Source organism: Chrysoperla carnea, chromosome 3 (assembly GCF_905475395.1).
Source record: "Chrysoperla carnea chromosome 3, inChrCarn1.1, whole genome shotgun sequence".
NCBI lineage: Eukaryota > Metazoa > Arthropoda > Insecta > Neuroptera > Chrysopidae > Chrysoperla > Chrysoperla carnea.
Window position 1 is genome coordinate 33,066,728 of NC_058339.1, and position 21,449 is coordinate 33,088,176.

General features: G+C 28.9%; 5 protein-coding genes across 6 annotated transcripts; 3 read left to right on the forward strand and 2 right to left on the reverse strand.

The window, feature by feature from the left end:
- Positions 1–3,800: 3,800 nt before the first annotated feature.
- LOC123295756 lies at positions 3,801–6,276 on the forward strand. Its single transcript, XM_044877202.1, has 4 exons — positions 3,801–3,915; positions 3,985–4,127; positions 4,415–4,450; positions 5,681–6,276. Exons 1-4 carry the CDS (start codon positions 3,846–3,848, stop codon positions 5,993–5,995), a joined length of 564 nt encoding a protein of 187 aa, XP_044733137.1. The 5' UTR covers positions 3,801–3,845; the 3' UTR covers positions 5,996–6,276.
- Positions 6,277–9,743: 3,467 nt separating this feature from the next.
- LOC123295989 (deoxynucleotidyltransferase terminal-interacting protein 1) lies at positions 9,744–11,446 on the reverse strand. The gene is made up of 4 exons (XM_044877450.1): positions 11,278–11,446; positions 10,982–11,191; positions 10,704–10,904; positions 9,744–10,646 (listed from the first exon to the last, which is right to left on the reverse strand). Exons 1-4 carry the CDS (start codon positions 11,332–11,334, stop codon positions 9,744–9,746), a joined length of 1,371 nt encoding a protein of 456 aa, XP_044733385.1. The 5' UTR covers positions 11,335–11,446.
- A 1,590-nt stretch (positions 11,447–13,036) lies between these two features.
- Positions 13,037–14,638, forward strand: LOC123295279 (zinc finger protein 501-like). 2 transcript variants are annotated; one of them, XM_044876562.1, is made up of 2 exons: positions 13,037–13,267; positions 13,301–14,638. In XM_044876562.1, exons 1-2 carry the CDS (start codon positions 13,078–13,080, stop codon positions 14,629–14,631), a joined length of 1,521 nt encoding a protein of 506 aa, XP_044732497.1. In that variant the 5' UTR covers positions 13,037–13,077; the 3' UTR covers positions 14,632–14,638. The 2 variants fall into 2 exon arrangements, with proteins under 2 accessions (XP_044732497.1, XP_044732496.1); XM_044876561.1 differs by having other exon boundaries at positions 13,037–14,638.
- Positions 14,639–16,590: 1,952 nt separating this feature from the next.
- Positions 16,591–18,270, reverse strand: LOC123294471 (isocitrate dehydrogenase [NADP] cytoplasmic). The gene is made up of 2 exons (XM_044875514.1): positions 18,038–18,270; positions 16,591–17,971 (listed from the first exon to the last, which is right to left on the reverse strand). Exon 2 carries the CDS (start codon positions 17,944–17,946, stop codon positions 16,714–16,716), a length of 1,233 nt encoding a protein of 410 aa, XP_044731449.1. The 5' UTR covers positions 17,947–17,971; positions 18,038–18,270; the 3' UTR covers positions 16,591–16,713.
- A 2,005-nt stretch (positions 18,271–20,275) lies between these two features.
- On the forward strand, positions 20,276–21,053 carry LOC123295990. Its single transcript, XM_044877451.1, has 2 exons — positions 20,276–20,408; positions 20,492–21,053. The coding sequence occupies exons 1-2, from the start codon at positions 20,362–20,364 to the stop codon at positions 21,051–21,053; spliced, it is 609 nt and encodes a 202-aa protein (XP_044733386.1). The 5' UTR covers positions 20,276–20,361.
- The last annotated feature ends 396 nt before the right edge of the window (positions 21,054–21,449 follow it).

Sequence of the window (21,449 nt, forward strand, 5' to 3'; positions counted from 1 at the left end):
TCAACACCGTCAAGTATTGACAGTTAATAATTATTTACAGCAAATTTAAAAGAAAATTTTGAACAATATTATTATGGTATATCCACATTTTTATAACTTAATTAAGGTTTTTCTTAATCAATATCATCTGGGAACACGAATAAAAATAGTTTATCCAAAATTTCATTAAAAATTATCAAAAACTCCTTAATTTAATAATTTGTTTTGATTAAAGTTTTATGCAAATATTTATTTAAATACATCTTTATAAATTATAGCTCATGTGTTATTCTGGTGTATGAGCATTATTTTTGTAATTTTTCATTAGTATTCATTCAGTAGTTTTTACGTGAAAGCGTAACAAACAAACAAACAAAACTCACTTTCATATTTATAATATATAGAGATAGGGAATTCAAAAATATTATTGAGCTGTAGACATTGAAAAAATAAAATGAAATATTACTCGAAAAAGACAGCGAACTACCGCATATATCACATTGACTGTTTACTGATGTTACAATGTACTATGCTTTTTTTAAATTTATAATTTTGGTCACTTTTGCGAGATTATTCAGACGAATTTAATCTAAATTTTTATTTACACAAAGAGCTTTAATGATAATAATAATACGAGTCGTAGCGTTTTGGTTTTATCTGTGCCCTTCAGACATATATATTCATTGTGAGACTAGAAATTACTGATTTCTAATGAATAAAATAAAATATAAATAATATAATTCTAGGACCAGGTGTCGTATTTCGCAATCATTTCAGAGAGAGTGGAAAGCGTAACTATTGTGAAGCCGTGTCTGACAACTTTTTCCCGGGAACGTTTTCATATCCGGGGACTTATCGTTTATCATAGCGGGTGCAGGTCTAAACAATTTTTAATTGCCCGAAAAGTTTAAAATTTATAAATATTCTTTCAGCACGAACAACGGATACCCTGCTTTGTTAGTAATTTCGTCTTCAATCCTTAAATGATAAAATTAGTCATATTAAAAAAAAATAATAATAATAAAATAAAAAATAAAAATAACAAATTGGTCAAAAATTGATATAAAAATGGTAATAGAATAAAATTATCTGTTATTTAACCGATTTTGGACATTTGAGGAATGGTTAGTTATTTTCAATAAGTTTCACAGAGATTTAAGGGCAGGATAATAGACCTCATAGTTTTTGGAGAATTGTGAGAACCGTTTTGTAAAACCACATTTCGAGGGAATCACACTTTAAGTTTTCTGGACCATATAATAGACAAAATAATTACTCACAAGCTTCTTCCTGTTCTGCAAGTTGCTGATTTTTAACTTTTTATTTTTTTGGTTAATAACACTCTAAAAATTTCTATTTTTTATTTTTATTAACATATACTATTTATAACTAAAAAGCAATTTTTTTTAAACCGAAAAGATCTCTTAGTATTCATGTAATAGAAGTCAGCGGTTATGAAAATTTTCGTAAAAGTAAAAGTTGTTAAGCACAATCTTAAAAACAAATTCTCAAATATCCAGCTAATCTGAAACGACTGTCAGATACTATGACACGCTTTAGACCTAAACAATTTTTTAACTTGATTACCTTTTGATTTTAATCAATTTTATTTAATGATAAAAAGTAGAATAATAAGTTAAAAAAATATTAATTAAATAAAACGTATGTAATTTTTTATAATTTTATTTTAATTGCAATAATAATACGGAAATTGTTAATACATTTTACATGTCAATTATCAATGTGAATCAAAATATTTATTTTTTTATTTTAACAATTTAGTATTATTCTATGTAAAAATTATATTGTTGATATGGACCGGATATGACATATATAGACAACAAACAAGAGTAGAAATAATGAATCGCATGATCGAGACAACAATCATATAATATTTTACAGGAGTGGTACATACATAAAATACTGATTACTACTCATTAAATACGAATGAACATTTTCCACAATGTGGAATCTAGTATTTAACGCCATCAATAAGTAAGGGGGGGGTCGTAGAACCCCCGTTAGTAACGAAATTCCTTATCTGTATTATTCATATAATATGTTTTTGATTGCTCGAATAAAGATATAAACTAATTAGCTATAATAATATATTAAATAATTAATGTTTATCAATTGTTGTTAGTTTGACAACAAACAGAATAGTAATGAATTTGTATAGTGTCAAGTAGGTGAACACACACACACACACACACGCACACAGCATATTTCACATGCTTACGTGACGATTTCTGCCAGTATTTTCACCATGGCAAGCAGCGTTAAGAAACTTCGTTCCAAAAATATCTTTTGGCATCACATGGCATCAAACTTGATTTAAGACTAAGCAAAATGGGTATTCTTTTAAGGTTTAGGTTAGGTTAGATTAGGTTATATTGGCTGTCCACGAAGGACACACTTAGGCTATAGAGCCCATTGTGATGCCATATATGTGTTTTACCACCTTTCCGCTAATTATCTCATTTATCAGCTCTTCAATTTCATAGGCTGAGTGCGCCTCCTTCATACATATACCATGCACAACTATTAATTTAATTAATTTTGTTGCGACGGCGGGAATCGAGCTCGCTACCCTAAGCACTTAAAGTCTTAACCAACTGAGCTAATAGGGCGACTAAGATTTGATATTAAAAGAAATTCAGTCAGTTAGATGGAGATTGATTGTAGGATCGAAGAAAGTCTTTAATAAAGATGAAAGGTTCAAAATTAAAATTTGCAATGTCCTGTAATTGTTATATTGAAGTAATCAAATTTGTATAGCTTAAGTTAATTAGAAAAAGATTACATATACGATTTTAACGGTTAAATTTTAACATTTTTTTACGAATAATAGCTACATAGCGATGATTATCATGGTATTTGTTTTTTGAATAACTGATTATGAAATAACTTAGTACTTATTATCAATAAAAGTACAAAATAATTTTCAAACAACAAAATTTTAATGAATAAAAGCTTTAAGTAGAGATACTCTCTACATTATCATAAATAATATTCCATTAAGGTAGAATTATATAATAGCCAAATTGACATCCGACGCGTTATTGTACTTAATACTTAGACATGTATGTATACATATACGAATTATACACACACAGCCACATATTTATAAATAGTTTTTTGTAAATATATTTTTAACAAAAATATTCGTCATTAATGTAAAAGTGGTTTCTGAAAAAAAAAAAGTAGAAAAATTTTTAGTAATTTAAAATGTGTCAGTTTTAATCATATAGTACATTTAACCCTTTCAAAAAGTTCCAACTTTTGATAGCGAACATCTTTTTAATTGACGGGCAAAAAATTTTGAATTTAGTAATACTCAAGGGGACGATTACTCTTAACATATATACCCAAAATTTTATTTGATTCTATAAAAAAGTAGGTTTACGGACATTCTACCTTTAAAAACTCAGCGATTAAATATTTAATTCAACGGATATTCATCTGTTTATTATATTTAAAAATTATTTTGAGCATTTTAGTCCATTTAATTAAAGTTTATTTTCTTAATTTTTTTAAAGTCTACAAAAATGTGACATGTATGTACATGATCAACGAACTGCTAAATATAATCGCAGATACCTTGAATGCATTATTTCGTCCTGCATTACATCATTTTTTTCTTTTGCATAAAGGAGTTGCCATTTAACAAACCAGAACGAGGATACTGTAAGTATCTAACTTATCTGATGATACAACTTAATCCGATCCTGTAATCAATTTTAGAAAAAAAGAGAAGCAAATATTTCATTTGACCTTCTGGTTTTTTATTTTGAAAATTTTTTCTATTTAAATGGATTAATGGTTTTTAAAGAGCTCAGTTACGTTTGTAGTTAAATTAGAACAAAATGAAATTTTTATCAATCGTAATTTTTTTAATTTCTTACTTTGGATATTTTAATCCAATTTCTGGAGAAGGTAGGTAGTACCTATATATAAATCAAAATAGGAAATTTTTCTAAAATTATCTTTAAAATTTTCTCGTAGGTAGTGATATACCTGTACCCATTTGTTGTGAAGATGCAAAGTATACGATTTCAAAGGAATACATAGAAGAAGCTCGAGTTTGTGAAAAAGATTTACCTGCATATGATAGTGAAGACAAATTATCTGGTTTAAAATTAGGGGCGGTGAGTTCATTATTTATATTTCGAATAACAACGATTATCTGTATGTGTTTTTTAATACTCCTCTTAAACGTTCGTTGTTGGAAAAAAATGTTTATAATGAAAAGCGGTTTTCCAGATAAGAATGGTTAAAGTTAAAACCTTTAGCAGAAAAAGTCGATAATCTCACAACAGATTGATTTTCATTAAGAAAATAAGATATATTTTGATTAAACTAGCAAACTTCCAAGTAGTCAACTAATTTTTAAATATTTTTTCATTCATATTAAGCAAAACTAATTTTCTTTTAGTGTTTCGCAGAATGCTTGGGAAATAAAGAGAAAGTGGTAAGTTTTATAATTTAAAAATAAAAGTACTAAGTAGTAGTTTGTAAAACTAGCGTACAAAGTGAGGTGCTATATATATCGTCAAAGCCATCGATCATAGGTTCGACCCTCGACCGAGTGTACTTTTTATAATAGTCTAAGAGACGGTAAAGAAACTTAGGAACGCATTTTTAGCCATTGTCCAAGGACAGCGCTTTGTGTAAGTCCGGGCCTGATAAAAGTATAACCTTGTAGAAGCCATTTACTAATAATGTATAGATAGACGTTAACTTTATTTTAATAAAAACTGGTAGAAAGTAAGTTTATCATTTAAAAGAAAATGAATAGAACATTATTTATATAACTCTACTTACGTCCAAAATGAAGTATTTTGATGAGTTGTGAACCCGAGCTGATAAGCTGGGTATGATTGTAATATCAATATAAAAGCCGATAGGTATACGCAATGGCAAACCGTCATTAAGGATGTACGGGCGCCAGAGCAAATTTTGGATAAAAGTCTGGATTTTTTTAAATATGTTTTTTATGAAGTTGAACTAAGTCTATATCAATTCTGAAAATTTTAGGGGAGGTTGTCTGATTATTAAAATAAATAAATGGCTTCAAAAGTAGGCATATTTAACATTGGTCTTACGGGAAAACGGTAGATGGATGATACGTTTCATAGATTTCTCCAAAAGTAATCGGCGGAAATTAAAAAAAAAAAATATTCAAATTAAAGTTAAATAAAACTTTAATAAATTATTGAAAACAAAAAAAAAACGTAGTGTCGGATTAATTAAGGATGTATAAGCACGATAGTGGGGACACATAAAAAATATATTTTTTCAATTTTGAAGGTGAATTATGTTATAACTTGACAATATAAAACGAAAAGTAAGAATAAATTTTTCGATACCAGAAGTAATTTTCAAAATATCGAAAATTGAAAATTCTGTTTAATTATTTAGCTTTCGATAGGTACCTAACCTAACCTAACCTAGCCTAACAAATAATTGCAACCACAAGTCTAAACTTGCCTCGTACTACCTTAACAGACGCAAACGTAATAATTAGACGCTTCGTTTCATCTCACTTTGTACACGAGTTTTATTCATTATTTTTTAACACCCATTTCGAAAGTTTGATTTTTAGAGAAACACTATGAGTAAAGAAATGACATAATACAAAAAAAATCAAACTCAAATAAATAATATTATACAAATTAATTATAAATTGCTAATTTTCTAGTATGATGGAAAAAACTTGAACAAAGACAAATATTGTGCATACATCAAAAAAATGATAACAGACAAAAATTACGACCAATTTGGTAAAACAATAGAAAGTTCCTATGATGGTTGCATGAAACAAGTCATGGATGAAATTAAAAATTATGATTCCGTTAAATGTGACTTGACTTTTCTGGGAATGCTTTTGTGCACTTCTAATCGGGTATTGAGTGAATGCCCACCAGATAAATTTGTAAAAGATGAATTTTGTCAAAAAAGCTTAGACATGAGCAAAAGTATAAATTCCACGCTTACAGCACTATTAGAACAGTAAAATAAGTTATGTAACTTTTCTGTGCGGTATAAATGCGATATTATCAAGAAGTGTAATTTCAAGAGTGCAAAATCCAGATTGTTTTATGTTACCAGAATTTTAAACCACTCCCTGTTCGACTCATGAGCTCTTTGTTGAACTGAATTACTTTGTATTAAAGTTTAAACCAGTTTTGACATAAGAAGTTCAGAGTTATACCAAAATAGCATTTCCTGATTTAGCCCTTTTATACCTAACAACAAAGAATTACTATTATGGAAAAATAAATAAATTTAACCATGTTGAATAAATTTTTATTAATTTTTGTATCTTAATTTTTTCTGAAAGAACATTCGGCATCTATTTTATGCATAAAAATTGATCTGTCAACGAAAAAATGCATTTTCTGAGCATTCGAAATTAATTCTGACAAAATTAACAAAAATTGTCAGCCAGACAAGTTGTAAAAAAGAAAACAAGGAGGTATTATTAAGTGCATTTTCATAAAAAAAAGTCTGTCAGAAGTTAAATAACTAAAATTGTCAGCCAGATTTTAAGTAGCTAAGTTCAAAAATTTATAAAAAAAATAAAAATAATCCAATTTTTACTAGTCTGGCAGGTGTGTATACATATACATATTTTGTACATGTTTTTCAGTCATTTTCACTTTATAATTTTGAAGTATTCGATAGGGTGCCTCTTTTTGTTATAGGCTCTTACACTACTAAGAAGCTTGATGAAGCTTAATCATAGTTTAGAAAAAAGTTGTAATCAACCAGCGAAGCGGCCCGGGCAACGGCTAATAAATATATACTAATTGACACGTGCGAAATTTTCGCACCCCTAAGTACGCACCCAACCTTTACTTCGCCGGGTTCAAAATGACATCACATTCATTAAAATTGATAAGCATAAAAAGTGATATTTGAGATATTTTATATCGACAAAAAACACCTTTGAGAAATAATGTTTAAACACTTGTTTATTTTCAAATTAATTTTTATTTTAATAAATTTAATAAATAATTAAAATAATCGACATAAATACATTCACAATAATTATGGTAAATCGAAATAAATATTAACAATAAAAACAAAATATATTTACAATCCGTTTGCTTGGTAAAATTGGTAAATTCACTAGAATAAGTACTGTGCATAATCTATGATAATCGAAAAACTTAACATTACACTTTACACAAAGTGTACAGTAATAGTCCATGTTTTGCTATTTACGATTTTTAACCTCCGAAACAAAAAGAAGAGTATTATAAGTTTGACTGCTATGTATGTCTGTCTGTGGCATCGTAGCTCCTGAACGGATGAACCGATTTTGATTGATTTTTTTTTTTTAAAGGTAATTTAATGGAAAGTGTTCTTAGCTATGTTTCAAGTGTGAGTTTAGGGTTTCGCACCCGAAACAACTAAAAAAAGGTGATTATTAACCAAATAATACACTTGATTTTTATTGAATTCGAAAACAATTTAGCATCCGAAATAATACACTTTATATCGTAAAGAGCAAAGCCCAAAAGAAATAGTACAATAATAAATAAAAATACAGGTAACTAATTAATCTAAATTTGGCACATTGAACATATTGAGAGATTCTTTAAAAAGTGGTCAAAAATTTTCTTGTTTCTCAGGTAAAAATAAGCTCTAGTCTATACATGGAAGTAAGAATAGAAGTGAACAATCTGTTATAATTTTCAAGTTATTATTTTTACATAAATTCAAATAATATTATTTAATTTATTCGACATGTATTTGTCTAAATATATATGCATTTGATTCATCAACATAAAAAGAATATAATTTAAGTTACGGTAGCGTTATTTAGACCATGCCTTGCATACCATTCAGCTAAATGCTTGATAGAGACAGCCGTTTTAGAACAAAATTCTGATGCCCTTTTTTAATATAAATGCACCTCTTTATTCTCACTTCCACAAGTCTATATCTTTATGGTTTACAACTAAAAGAATAGATGGCAATATTTTTATCGATTCGAAGATGGGTATGAAGATTAAGTTTTTTTTATCATTGTACGGACAGAAAAGTAATACATAAAATATGAACGTTTAAAACTACTAATTAAACAAAGAATAAGATACTTAAAAGCGGCGTCATTGTTGACTATTGATTACATAAAACTCTGATTTGCAAGAAAAAGGCGAATAACAATCTTTCAATGCTTATAGCTTCTCCGTTTCCAAATCAACTTTAATCTAATATTCAAATTTTGTTATGATATCAAGTCTGCTTTTATGGATAATGTAGCAAATTTCATATCAATCATCTACCCAAAGATCCATTATCTGCATGCATATTTATTTTCCGATTCAAGAAGCCAAGAAACTATAGGTGGCACTTTAATGTAGGTTGAATGGTGTATAAACATCTATCTCCATGGTATAAACAAACAAAGAATCATAGATAATAAACATATAATCCACAGATTATAGTTTTTAATTTAAAACAGATTTGCAACTCCCTGTAAAATTTTTACTATTTTCGTTCTCTGAAGGTGCCTTTCTCCAGGTGGCTCTACACGTTATATTCGTGTAGGGCCATCTATTAGTTTTGATAATAATTTATCCAGTTCAATGGTTGTTGTGGAAACAATATTTTATATATTTTTAAATAAATAAACAATACGTCTTTCAAAATTCGTTTACATGTCATTAAAATTCGTTAAATTTCTTTGTGTGTATTCTCAATTGATTGTCTTTATTAACATTTTGTGGGTTATTTGAATAGTGGTATTATTTAAGTATTTTGGCCGTTTTCATTGTGCCCCTGTTCATTAACTAATTAGTGTAATTTAGTCGTTTTAGATGTGTTTATATTATTTTCCGATTTTTTTATGGTATGTACTGAGTTTATTTTAGCACTTAGGTCTTGTTAATCGTGTTGATTACATTTCGGTAGTGTTTAATTGTGATTATAATTGACTATTAACGAAATAAAATGGTTTTACATTGCATTTAACATACATCAAACTAATAATTAATTGTTATTAATAATGTTAATATTAAAATAAATATGCTATTTTATTTCAAATATTGCAATAAATTATTATTTTATTAATATTTGTTATTTTATTTAAAAAACTTCACTTAATTAGAAGACAATTAAATACAAAAAATTTAAAAAAAAAAGATAAACTGAATAGAAGTATTTCGAATAGTACCTAATTCCCGCCATTATTTTAAAGAAATAGTTTATTGTAAGTGCCTTTCTCCAGGGGTCTTTTTGGACAGCATTTCATGTACAATAGAGTTGCCTATCTATTTATGTAATAAATTATAATCTGTGATTTTAAAAGAAGTTTAAAACCCAATGAAAGTAATCAATAGATCATAATGTCGAAGCCTCATATACATTTAATTCCAAGTTTTAACGAGCGCTTTAACAATACATTGGGTTAGGTAAAGCTACTAGGTTTAGGTAATTTATCAGCCCTATTTAAGAACATATATTGCCAAAACGTACGTTTTAATTGATGATGTAATAGGCGTTCAATTAATAGTTGAGAGACCTTGGGCTTAGTTGATGTAAATAGAATTTTATCTAAATAAAATTTTTTTATAAAAAAAAAACCTTAAATTTTTTAAACGTTTTTAAACATTAAATTTTCGAATCGAAAAATCTGATGCCAACTATATCTTTTTTTTTTAGTTGAATATAATTATATTTTTTATTCTATATATTTAAACATCCATTTATTAAGAAAATCATTATTTAAAATTGATTTCTTCCAAAAATATTTAAAATTCTGAATCATCTTGTGAATTATCACTCGATATTTGACCAGATAAAAATGCAGATAACGTATTATGTTGTACCGCAGTTAAATTATTTCTTTGTTGTAAAGTCGATTGTAAAGTAGAAGTCGTTGTAACATCATTCGTAAAATTCAAATTTTGTGATGTTTGCGTCGATGATAACAAATTACTTGGGCTTTGTGTTAAAAACGAATTCGAACCGGGGCTTATCTCGGGTGCATTAATATACATATTTAAATCTGATTGTTTTTGACTCGGGTCTAATATGTTTAGCGTATCTGACGGTGTCGGCGGACCCGAGTCAACTACATTACCTGGTGGTGTCATTGATTGACAATTTTGAAAATCGTATATATCAAAATTTGTCAATTGAGCTTTGCCGTCAGTTCGAACTTGTTCCATAAATTGGCGAATTTTATTAACCATAAATATGGGTGCTTCAAAACCTTTTAATTCACTTAAAAGTAAATTCGGACTATTTCTGTATTCATCTAGACTCGATAATTCTTTAATATCTTCCAAAACCATTAAGTAAGCTTTCCCCCCATTTGCTGGTAATAGATTATGACGCGAAAGCCAATCTTTATCTTCTTGATCACCTGAATATCGCATTAAATCCGGATGACGCACATAAAGTCGACCTCGATTTTGTCCGTAACCTAGAACTTTATTAGCTCTTGCTCCCATTATAAATAGGGTACTGCTGACAATTCGATCTGGATTCCATTTAGGGCCTTCAAATTTTGGCAATAACCGATTTGGTGATGAATTGTTTGTGAAATTACCGTTTGCAGTTAAATTACGAAATTTGTTCCGTTTTAACACTGCTGATTGACTATTTTCAGAATCCGTATCCGATTCTTTACGTTTACGAAATGCTGGACTCTGAAATAAATTAATATATTAGGGTCAAGAATATTTTAATGATATAAATATGCTTACCCGAGCAACTGGTAATCCTAAGCTCCCTGTTTCTGAATCGCTACATTCATATGGAGAGCTATCTCGACTCTGTTGGGTATAAGAATATATTTGCTTTGCTTCTTCTAAAATTTGCCTGCAAACTTCTTTAATATGGTCTTCATTTACACTTTCTCGGCCAAGGTTATTACGTATATTCTCAATTGCTGGTTGAAAAAATTTCTACATAGAATACACAAACATCGTTTTAATAATTTGATATTATCTAAATTTTATAAATAAGGAAATACAGGCTATACCTCTAAATACTTCTTAATCACCAGCTCAATATCTCGATTAATAGCGCTTTGTAAGTTTCTGCGTACTATATCCAATGATTTTATTGGACTTGAAACACTTCCATTTCGCATACGATTATAAACCAGTTGTGATCGAGCGTTTGTTCGTAAACTTAAATTACTAGTTGCAAGATTTAATAAAGTAACTTGTCGCATATCAAAAGTATTTTTCTATAAAACATTAAAATAATAACAATGAATAATAATAAGTAAACAATTCAATGTATAAAATATTATTGATAAAGGATTATATTTACCCATCTAACCATGTTTTCGTTTTCTTCAATTTGTCCAGGTGCAAGAGGAGGTATCATTTTCAAACTAACCACCAATTAGAGTAATTATATTTCTCTTTCAAAATATAACAATTATTTTTCTCTTTATCTTCTCTATTTTTGTGTATAGATTTACAGCAACCCTGAACTTAGCAACAGTTTTTCATTTGACGTTTTATTTCATTTTTCAGTTGCACATCTTGTCTACACATAACGTAATAAAATCTACAGATCTAAGCTTAACTATATTTACACAGACCTAATAGAAATATAGACTGCGACTGATAACACATGATCCTCCTTTCTAAGTAAATTCATAGCAATGTTTATATATTATACCATATTATTATACCATTTGCTAAAATTAACTTGTAACTACGTCACAATAAAAACATATGCTGGTCAGGGGGTGCCCTGGTCAGTATATTGGATTGAGTTTTAGAATACACGCATTAACTCAAATAAAAGGATATTGTAAATCTTTGTGTATCAATTCCCAATTAGAAAATAAAACAGAAATATATTTACTGCTTCATAAGACCGTAAACTTATCTTCTTCTTTTTAAACTCCTCTCAAAAATATTGAAAATTGAAACAGCTTTATTCAATAGATTTTTATTTTTGGACTAAATATGAAATATTAAAATATTGTTTATATGGAGTGTAGAAGTAAGGAGGACCATCATAAATAAGGGTTAAAATAAAAATGTATCCAACTAAAAACATCAAATAACAGTTCTTAAATTGACCAGAATGGTGCTTATGCAGCAAAAGGTGTTTGATGTGAACTTCTCTATCCTTCTCTAACAACTTGTTTAGATCTTTAACTTACTTTTTATTACTTTGAACACTTTTAAAACTTTTGCTAAGGCAGCGCCACTTTTATTTGCTGCTTTTTGATGGATACATTTGATACACTAAGATATCACTCCTTATTTTTACTCCCCCCCCCCTAACCGTTTAGAAAAAAATTAAAATAGCTGTCAAATGATAATTTTTTGCCATGACTGAATACTTGGGTCAAATATGAAACCATGTAAAAAATCGTTCTATCCACAGATTATAGGTTTTAATTTAAAAAATAAACTATAATCTGTGGTTCCATCCACGAAGGTTAGTTAATAATTATCTAACCTTCGTAGCATGGAAGTTAGAGAGAAGGAGAACGATCGCTACGCGCTAAAGCATTAGCGCGTCTGTCCCTGAAAATTTGTAGAATTTATAGTTCATTTTTCAACCACCGCGCTGTCGTCGGTAAGTAGTATTTGCGAAGTTAGCTGGTTATGAGTACAAGTAGATGAAGTTAGTACCATTCAAATTTATAAAGTAGTATAGGTAAATTTATAAAGTAGAATAGATAATTTATAATTTATTAACGTTGATAGATCATTTGAAATTAGCGCATAACAGCCCGTTTTTAATGAGACAACTTCTCATATCCTATCACCTCACTTATTTTGTCCATATTTTGGGGACAATTTATTTTTCTATAGCGATCGTTCTCCTTATTTATAACCTCTATGCTTCGTAGCTTCAGCTTAAAATTATTAATCTACTCAAACTGAGTATATATTCATTCAACTTTGTTTACAGGTTAGCACTCCAAACATGACATTATAATCTATGATGATAAAAATTTGAAAAAAAGTAGAACAACTTCTAATATAATATTCAAAAACTTTTCTGGACAAGGTATACAAAGTACAAAGGTAAATTTTATTATTATTAGTGTTAAGTAAAATGTCAAATAAAATAATAACAGATATAAATGAAAACAAATATATGGAAGAAAGTAACAGCAGCAACACAGAAATACAACAACAGTTACCTGTCGAAATAATACTCAAAGAAGAAAGTGAAGATGAAAGTGTGACACAAACAGCACAAACACAACGAAAGTGCGGGGTATGCAATACATTTAATGAAAATTGTTTAAAATCAAATTGGAAATGTACCATATGTAACGAACAAAATGTAGAAATTAATCACCGAACTCGAAGTGTAACACAGAAAGAAAAAGATACAATTAAAGAAAAACCACATTTATGTAATATATGTGGCAAATCATTTAAAGAACGAAGTACATTGAACAGGCATGAAAAAGTACATACAGAAGAAAAACCATATCAATGTACCATTTGCGGAAAATTTTTTTCACAACAAAGTAACTTAAATCGACACGTTCGAGTACACACTGGAGAAAAGCCATTTTTATGTAGTGCATGTAGCAAGTCATTTCCCACACAAGATCATTTAACTCGACATGAACGTACACATACAGGTGAAAAACCATATCATTGTAGATATTGTGAAAAATCATTTTCACAACCAACAAGTTTAAATGTCCATGAAAGAATTCATACGGGAATTAAACCTTATAAATGTAGTATATGTGATAAAAGATTTTCTATAAAAAATAATTGTTTAAGTCATGAACGATTACATAATGGTGAAAAACCGTTTCAATGTCATATATGTTTTAAGGCATTTCCTATTCAAAGTAATTTAACGCGTCATGAACGCACCCATAATGGTGAAAAACCGTTCCAGTGTGTAACTTGTGGTCGTGGTTTTTCACAGCGTGAAGCATTAATGAAACATGAAAGGATTCACACCGGTGAAAAACCTTACCGTTGTACTGTATGTGATAAGTCTTTTACTCAACCAGGTAGCTTAACTATACATATCAGAACACATACGGGACAAAAACCGTATCAATGTCGCCTCTGTGATAAAGCATTTTCTCAACAAAACAGTTTACATGTACATGAAAGAATACATACTGGAGACAAACCTTATAAATGTAATCTATGTGATAAATTATTTTCCCAATCAACAACGTTAGCAAAGCATAAAGAAAATCATAATAAACCTGAAATAGTCATCAAACAAGAGATAATTGAAACTGAAGTGAAACCACATCAATGTGGTGTATGTGGAAAATCATTTTCTGGAAAAACATCATTAATCCGACATGAACGATTTCATGATGCATTTTTGATTAAAAATCATTTTATTGATCCAGATAAATACAAACAACGGCCGTTCCAATGTCAAATTTGTTTTAAAGGATTTTCTGAAAAAGGATCTTTAGTTCGGCATGAACTTATTCATACAAACGAAAGACCTTTTCAGTGTAAAATTTGTGGTAAGGGTTTTTCACAACAAAGTAATTTAAGTAGGCACAATATGACACATACTGGTGAAAGACCGTATCAATGTAAAATTTGTTGTAAAGCATTTTCACGTTTAAGTAATTTAAGTCGTCATGAAACTGTGCATAATAGAAAAAAAATTATGATGATACCGCCTCCAGTTTCAATTAATTCCGATTAATTGAATAGTTAAGGAAAAAGAAAATTTATATTTATTTTTGTTAAAGTTTGCAAATTTTATAAGAATAAATATTTTATTGTTATATTTCTATTAAATTTGTTTCCTTCAATTGTATTTTTTAAGATAAGTTTTATAAATTTGCCCCTTCTACCCTCAGTTCTATACCTACGTCACCTACGTGATATCGTAGTTTAACGAATAGATATGTATGTCTCAGTATAACGAATAGAACAATTTTTAAAATTAAAATCAATACAGACTGCACATTCAGTATTCTTTGACTTAATTAAAGTGCGGATGATTAACATGGAAAGCATAGGATAGGTTGTGTTTTTACAAGTTTTTTAATTCTAGAAAAAAACTGATTGTACATCGATGTATTTTTTTTAATTAAAGAGAATTCAAAAAAATACACTCGAACCCGGACTTATTGGATTCATGTCAAACGCCCTACCAATTAGGCTATTCGAGTTCTAGACACGAATGCAATTTTTTCAACTCAATGAATTTTTTTAATTTGTTTATCCACTTATTTATTATTATTACTTATTGGTGTTGTTTACTTATAATTATGCATACGATATTTACATCATGGTCTCTGGGCCGGATTTAAATTTCTGCCGCCCATGGGCACTGAAAAAAATGCCGCCCCATCATGAAATATAACTAAAGGCTATGTAGTTTTATTATCTTATTTAAGAAAAATTAAAATATCTAGGAAATGTATTGCAAATAATTTATTATATATTATATGCTTTGATATGACATAAAAAATTATTTTTTTTCTATTGAGAAATTTTGATGAAAATACAAAAATTTATTTCCTCTTTCTAAATTTTGCCGCCCTAGAAAATTTGCCGCCCTGGGCACTAGCCCCCACTGCCCCTAGTGTAAATCCACCGCTGCATGGTCTATTCGATTATTTTTGATGTAATATGCTACATACAGGCGTAAACTAAATATTGACAAATATCTTGAAATACACTCGAACCAGGTCTGGAACCCGGACTTCTTGGATTCATGTCAAGTCATTTCACCATGATGTAAATATCGTATGCACAATTATAAGTAAACAACATCAATAAGTAATAATAATAAATAAGTGGATAAACAAATTAAAAAAATTCATTGAGTTGAACAAAGAAAGAAGTTATTTATCTTTCATTTTTGAAATACAATAGTGCGAAGTTCATTAATTTTATTGTTGAACAGAAACGACTTTAGTCAGAGTATTGTTGGTTGAAAAGAGATAACTACTAAATTAACAGAATTTTAAACAACAGTACGTAAACTATACATCATTTCACAACAAGGATGTATACTCTTATCGTGCATATACCCTAAAACATTTTTACAATATTGTAGGGAGACAAACACCTGAAAAATTATTGATTAACATCTCAAAGCGTCAAATTTCTAAATTGGAAACAAATGCCGTTATCTTTTTCAGTAAAAACTAGTTCCAATACAATATTAAGATGAATCTACAGTTTTAATAGTTGGACGCCACTTTTTGTATTTAATTATCTATTAAAAATATAATTGCCATCCTAGACAAAATGCATACTATTGCTCAATAAAAGCAAAAAGTTATAATAAATGCAAAATAACATAATTTTTGGGTCAACGATTTTCTATAATATTCCATAAATAAATACTCGAGATTTATTACAAATTTTCAATATCATTAATATTTCTTATCGATATTTTCAAGGTAAGTATTTTATTTACGCAATAGGTCTAAAGTACAATGACCAAACAAGCAAATTGTACAAGTATAATAAAATTCAAAATTTACATATTTCATAAATAAATTTAGTTTTATATTCTGTGGTCAGACTTTGACCTCCAATCGTGTGAAATTTTTCTTTATTTGGATATTTGTCATATCTTATCAAGGAAGATTTCAAAAAAAATCATAAAGATAAATGAACTAAAAATAATAAAACTACAATTAAATTAAATAAAAAAAAGTATCTATTTATTTAAAAATCAAATAATACATTTTGCACCCATCCTCTATAATTACTGTTTGAGAATATTAAGTAAAAATTATAATTAAAAATGACTTTTTATAACTAGTCACTGTCCTAAACTTTTCTTTAAGTATTCAGCAACTTTATCAATAAATGCGAATGTTTCTAAGTAATCAGCTTCTTTTACATTGGCCATTCCCTTAATACATATTGCTAAATCTTTGGTCATAAAGCCATCTTCAACAGTGTCAATGCATGCACGTTCTAACTTCTCAGCAAATGATTTCAATTGTTCGTTGTTATCTAATTTGGCACGGTGAAGTAAGCCCCGTGTCCATGCAAAGATGGATGCAATCGAATTTGTGGACGTAGGTTTACCTTGTTGATGTTGACGATAATGTCTTGTAACAGTACCATGAGCAGCTTCTGCTTCGACAGTTTCCCCGTCAGGGCTAATTAATACAGATGTCATTAATCCAAGTGAACCATATCCTTGAGCAATTGAATCGGATTGTACATCACCATCGTAATTTTTGCAAGCCCATACAAAACCACCTTCAGATTTAATTGCGTATGCAACCATATCATCAATTAATCGATGTTCGTACCAAATACCGGCTGCTTCATAAGCTTTCTTATATTCATTTTCGTAAATTTCTTGGAAAATATCCTTAAATCGTCCATCGTACTTCTTCAAAATTGTATTTTTGGTACTTAAGTATAAGGGATACTTTCTAGCTAGAGCGTACTTAAAGCATGAATGCGCAAAATCTTTAATTGATGAATCAGTGTTAAACATTCCTAAAGCAATACCGCTAGCACTAAAATCATTAATAGTTTCTCGGATAGTTTGACCATCGTTTCCTGTAAATATTAGTTCTAGTTTTCCAGCACCCGGTACTAGGAAATCAGTAGCTTTGTATTGATCAGCATGAGCATGACGCCCAATCACAATTGGAAGATTCCATGTATTGACCATTCTAGGTACATTCTTACAAATAATTGGCTCACGAAAAACAGTACCTCCTAATATATTTCTAATCGTGCCATTTGGCGACTTCCACATTTTCTTCAATTTAAATTCTTCTACTCGTTTTTCGTCGGGAGTAATTGTGGCACACTTAATACCTACTTTATATTTTTTAATTGCTTCGGCAGCTTCAACCGTAACTTTATCATCAGTTTGATCACGATATTCCATTCCTAAATCGTATACATGAAGTTCGATATCCAAGAATGGTAAAATTAATTTGTCTTTAATAGCATCCCAAATAATTCGTGTCATTTCATCTCCCAATAAATCGACCACTGGCCCGGCTTTAATTTTTTGAGACGCCATATTTTATAATTTAATCGACAAAAGTCTAGAAAAAAATAAAAACATTTTTAATAAAATTGAATTGTAAAAAAAAATAATTAATGCCACCTACTTTGAAGTAATAATATTCCGCTTTCGTGGAGAGACTGACTAATAACACTTGACACAACGACGGATAGTGAACGACTGTCTAGCACAGCTGACAGCGCTTATAATTGAAAGTAGCGAAGTAACTTTATAAAAATATCCTGGTAAAACCTGTTTACGTGTCTTAAAACAACTTAACTCAATTTTTAAAATTTAGAAACTGATTAAAACATACATACATGACTTGCTACTTGAATTGAAGTTCTCTAGAATATAAATAATTAAAATCATAAATATGCAAGGACGTTATATCATAATAACAATTTAATTAGTGGTGGGAATACATAATTTTAGTATAAATATGAAAATGTAGAAGAAATGCTATCTATCATTTTAAGTAAATTGTTTTGTTGCGTTTTTCAATGCTAATTAAATGATTATTGTCAACAATGAATAAAAATTTGCAACACTGTTGAAACAAATTTTCAAGGTTTGTTTAATTCTAGGTTCTACCATCCCCTGGTGGAAAAAATATTTGAAGAAAGAATAAGAAATTCTGAAAAAGTCTTAGGAACTTTGAATTTCTCAACGTTTTCGGACTAGTCTAATTCAGAGTTATTCAGAGTTCTTAATACTTTTTTAAAGCTTCTAAGACTTTTTCAGAATTTCCTAAGACTTATTAAGACTTATTCTTTTTTCAAATATTTTTTCCACCAGGGTCTACACACTTTCTGCCTCAACATCGTTAGTAGTTTTTTATTTGAAGAAAGGTTTGTTGTTTTTCCCTTTGATATTTGATCAATTCATTATAGTCAAGCCATAAAGAATCACCTTGTGTTCTCAGAGCCCATAATTAAAACGCATCCTGTAGGGAGTACATATATACTCTGTTAGTGTATATTTTCGCTAGCCAGATCCGTAGGAAGACCCGCAGCTGTAGCTTAACTTCTAGTGTAGGGTGCTTTAGCTAGACCTCTTACTTAACACTATAACAGTTTTAACTTTTAAGACCCTTGTAGAACCAACTAGAGCAAATCTTGCAACAGTTTTTATGTACTTTTGTTTCAATGGCGCGAAATATAATAACCCATACAGCAAATTCGACTTATGCAGGATACTTACCCGCGTTGCCAAGTCTCAGAAGACTTGTATTCCTACATGAGCCTATTCAAAAACGTAAGCTTTTTTATGATACTTACCCCTAATATTTCTTACATATAGCGAAAAAAGTGCTTAAGCGTTCAAAGTGACTAATCGCTCCTAATTGATAACTGAAAGTCAATCCTCATTTAGATAATAAGCTGTCGCCATTTTGTTCTTGAGTCCTATTTTTACACTAGTCAAACCATTAGTGAAACAGTGAGACGAAACGAGCAATGTCATGAGGCATTTATTTTAGCTAAATTTAAATTTTTAGCTAAAATTAAAAAATTACTAGCCAGCTAAATTTAAAATAACCGCTACAACGTAATTTTTTTAATTTAAAGTGGCCCAAAATGAGGTTCGACTATACTTGAATTTACTTCTGGCAATAAGCATATACTCTCATGAAAAAAGAACTGTAATAATTGTTCTGTTGATCAAATTTGTTGAACTGTTTTAATTGAACTAATATAATTACCATTCTGTTGATCAAATTTACTGATTCCTAATTTAATATTATGTAGTTAATCACGAAAAACGAAATACTGTTAGTTAACTAAAATTCCATACTCAATCATTCATGTATTCAAAATGCAAAGTCATAGAACTCAAAAAGAATAATTAAAACAAACTTGATAATTATAAATAAAAAGACATGTCGCGTCTAAATTATAATACTATTTCCATTATTTTTTTACGATTGCAAAATAAATGTATTTACTTATTTTACTGTAGGGTGTGGAATTTTTATCATACAGTGTTGCCTATTATGTTTATTTAAATCACACGGCAAATAAAACAAATGCTAATTTTATTCCATACTAAACGATAAATTATGGATTTAATTTATATTTTAACACGCTTAATTTTTTCATTTATAAATTACCAAAAATATTTACTTCTGTTTCCTAAAAACTGCAATCAATTAAAAATTAAATTTAAATATTTGATAAAATTTTATTTAAAAAATATATTATTTTTTATAATTTAAAATATATTATCAAACAATATTATTAGTTAGTTTAAGGTTTAATTACAATAATTTAGTCACATTTAGCGATTAGACGTTTGCTTTGGCAGCATTGACAATTTGAAAAAAATAATATTTGTTGGTATGCAACTTCATTGCATTTGTGTATCTATTTAGCACATGACTATTGTGCATAAACATTGGCCGTTAGAAATTTGACAGATGGTTAATTAAAAATGGAAGGTATGATTGATTTGGAAGAAGAATCGTTTACAAATACCATGTAAGGAATGATTTATAAACTTAACATATTAATTATTTATGATTATAAGCAAATTTAAATAGAAATTGCTTTGAATATTTTAGTGGAGAGGAATGTCCCATCGTAGTAGAAATGGCATCCTTAGATATAATTGATGAATCGCCAAAACCACCACCAACACGCCGCAGCTTACGCAGAAGAAGTGGTATCTTCGAACATACATTAATTAAAAAAGCATTAGAATCAAATTCAAGTGAACAATCACCAGCTAGTACAGACACAGAACCACAGAATAAACGACGCGTTATTAAACAACCGCGAAAACGTTGCTCCAAAGTTAATGATGATCAATTATCCGGTATTAAAGACTATTATTTATGCAAGAAATTTAAAAGGATACCCTCAACTTTTGAAACAATTTATGAAGAACCCAAATTACAGAAAAATAAATATGTATTTGTCGCAAGTAAAAAAGAGAAACGTATCTTATCATTTGGTAATAGTTCAACAATAACAACTGGCAAGGTGAAGAAAAGACGTTTAAAAATAAAGAAACTATTGCCTAGTCAAAGTTTTATGAAACGTGAACGTCTTTCTATGGATTATTTCTTACAAAAAATAGGAAATTGTGATCGACAAAGTACATCGACTGATTCCAGCACTTAATAAATAAGTTTGTTTATATTTTAATTTACAATGATTAAAAGAATCTAGTAATAATTTTTTAATGTTTTGTACATTTTTTTAAATAAATATAATTTTTAATAAATTCTACTATTATTATTAACATAAATAGTTTCCGACCTAGTGTGTAAATGAGCTTTGTTCGTAACTATCGTAGCTCTAGATGAAGAACTTACTTCAAATCGAAATTAGCTCACTAAGTTACAACTTTTCCACATTTTTCGTAAAAATTTCAGTCATTATATTTCTTCATATATCTGAGAGTTTAAAATTTGAAATATTTTGAAGATTAATATTAATCACTTTTCGTGTGATCAGTAACGTAAAGTATCATGGATTAGATGGACTCATATTGTAAATTTTTAAAAGAAACAAAAG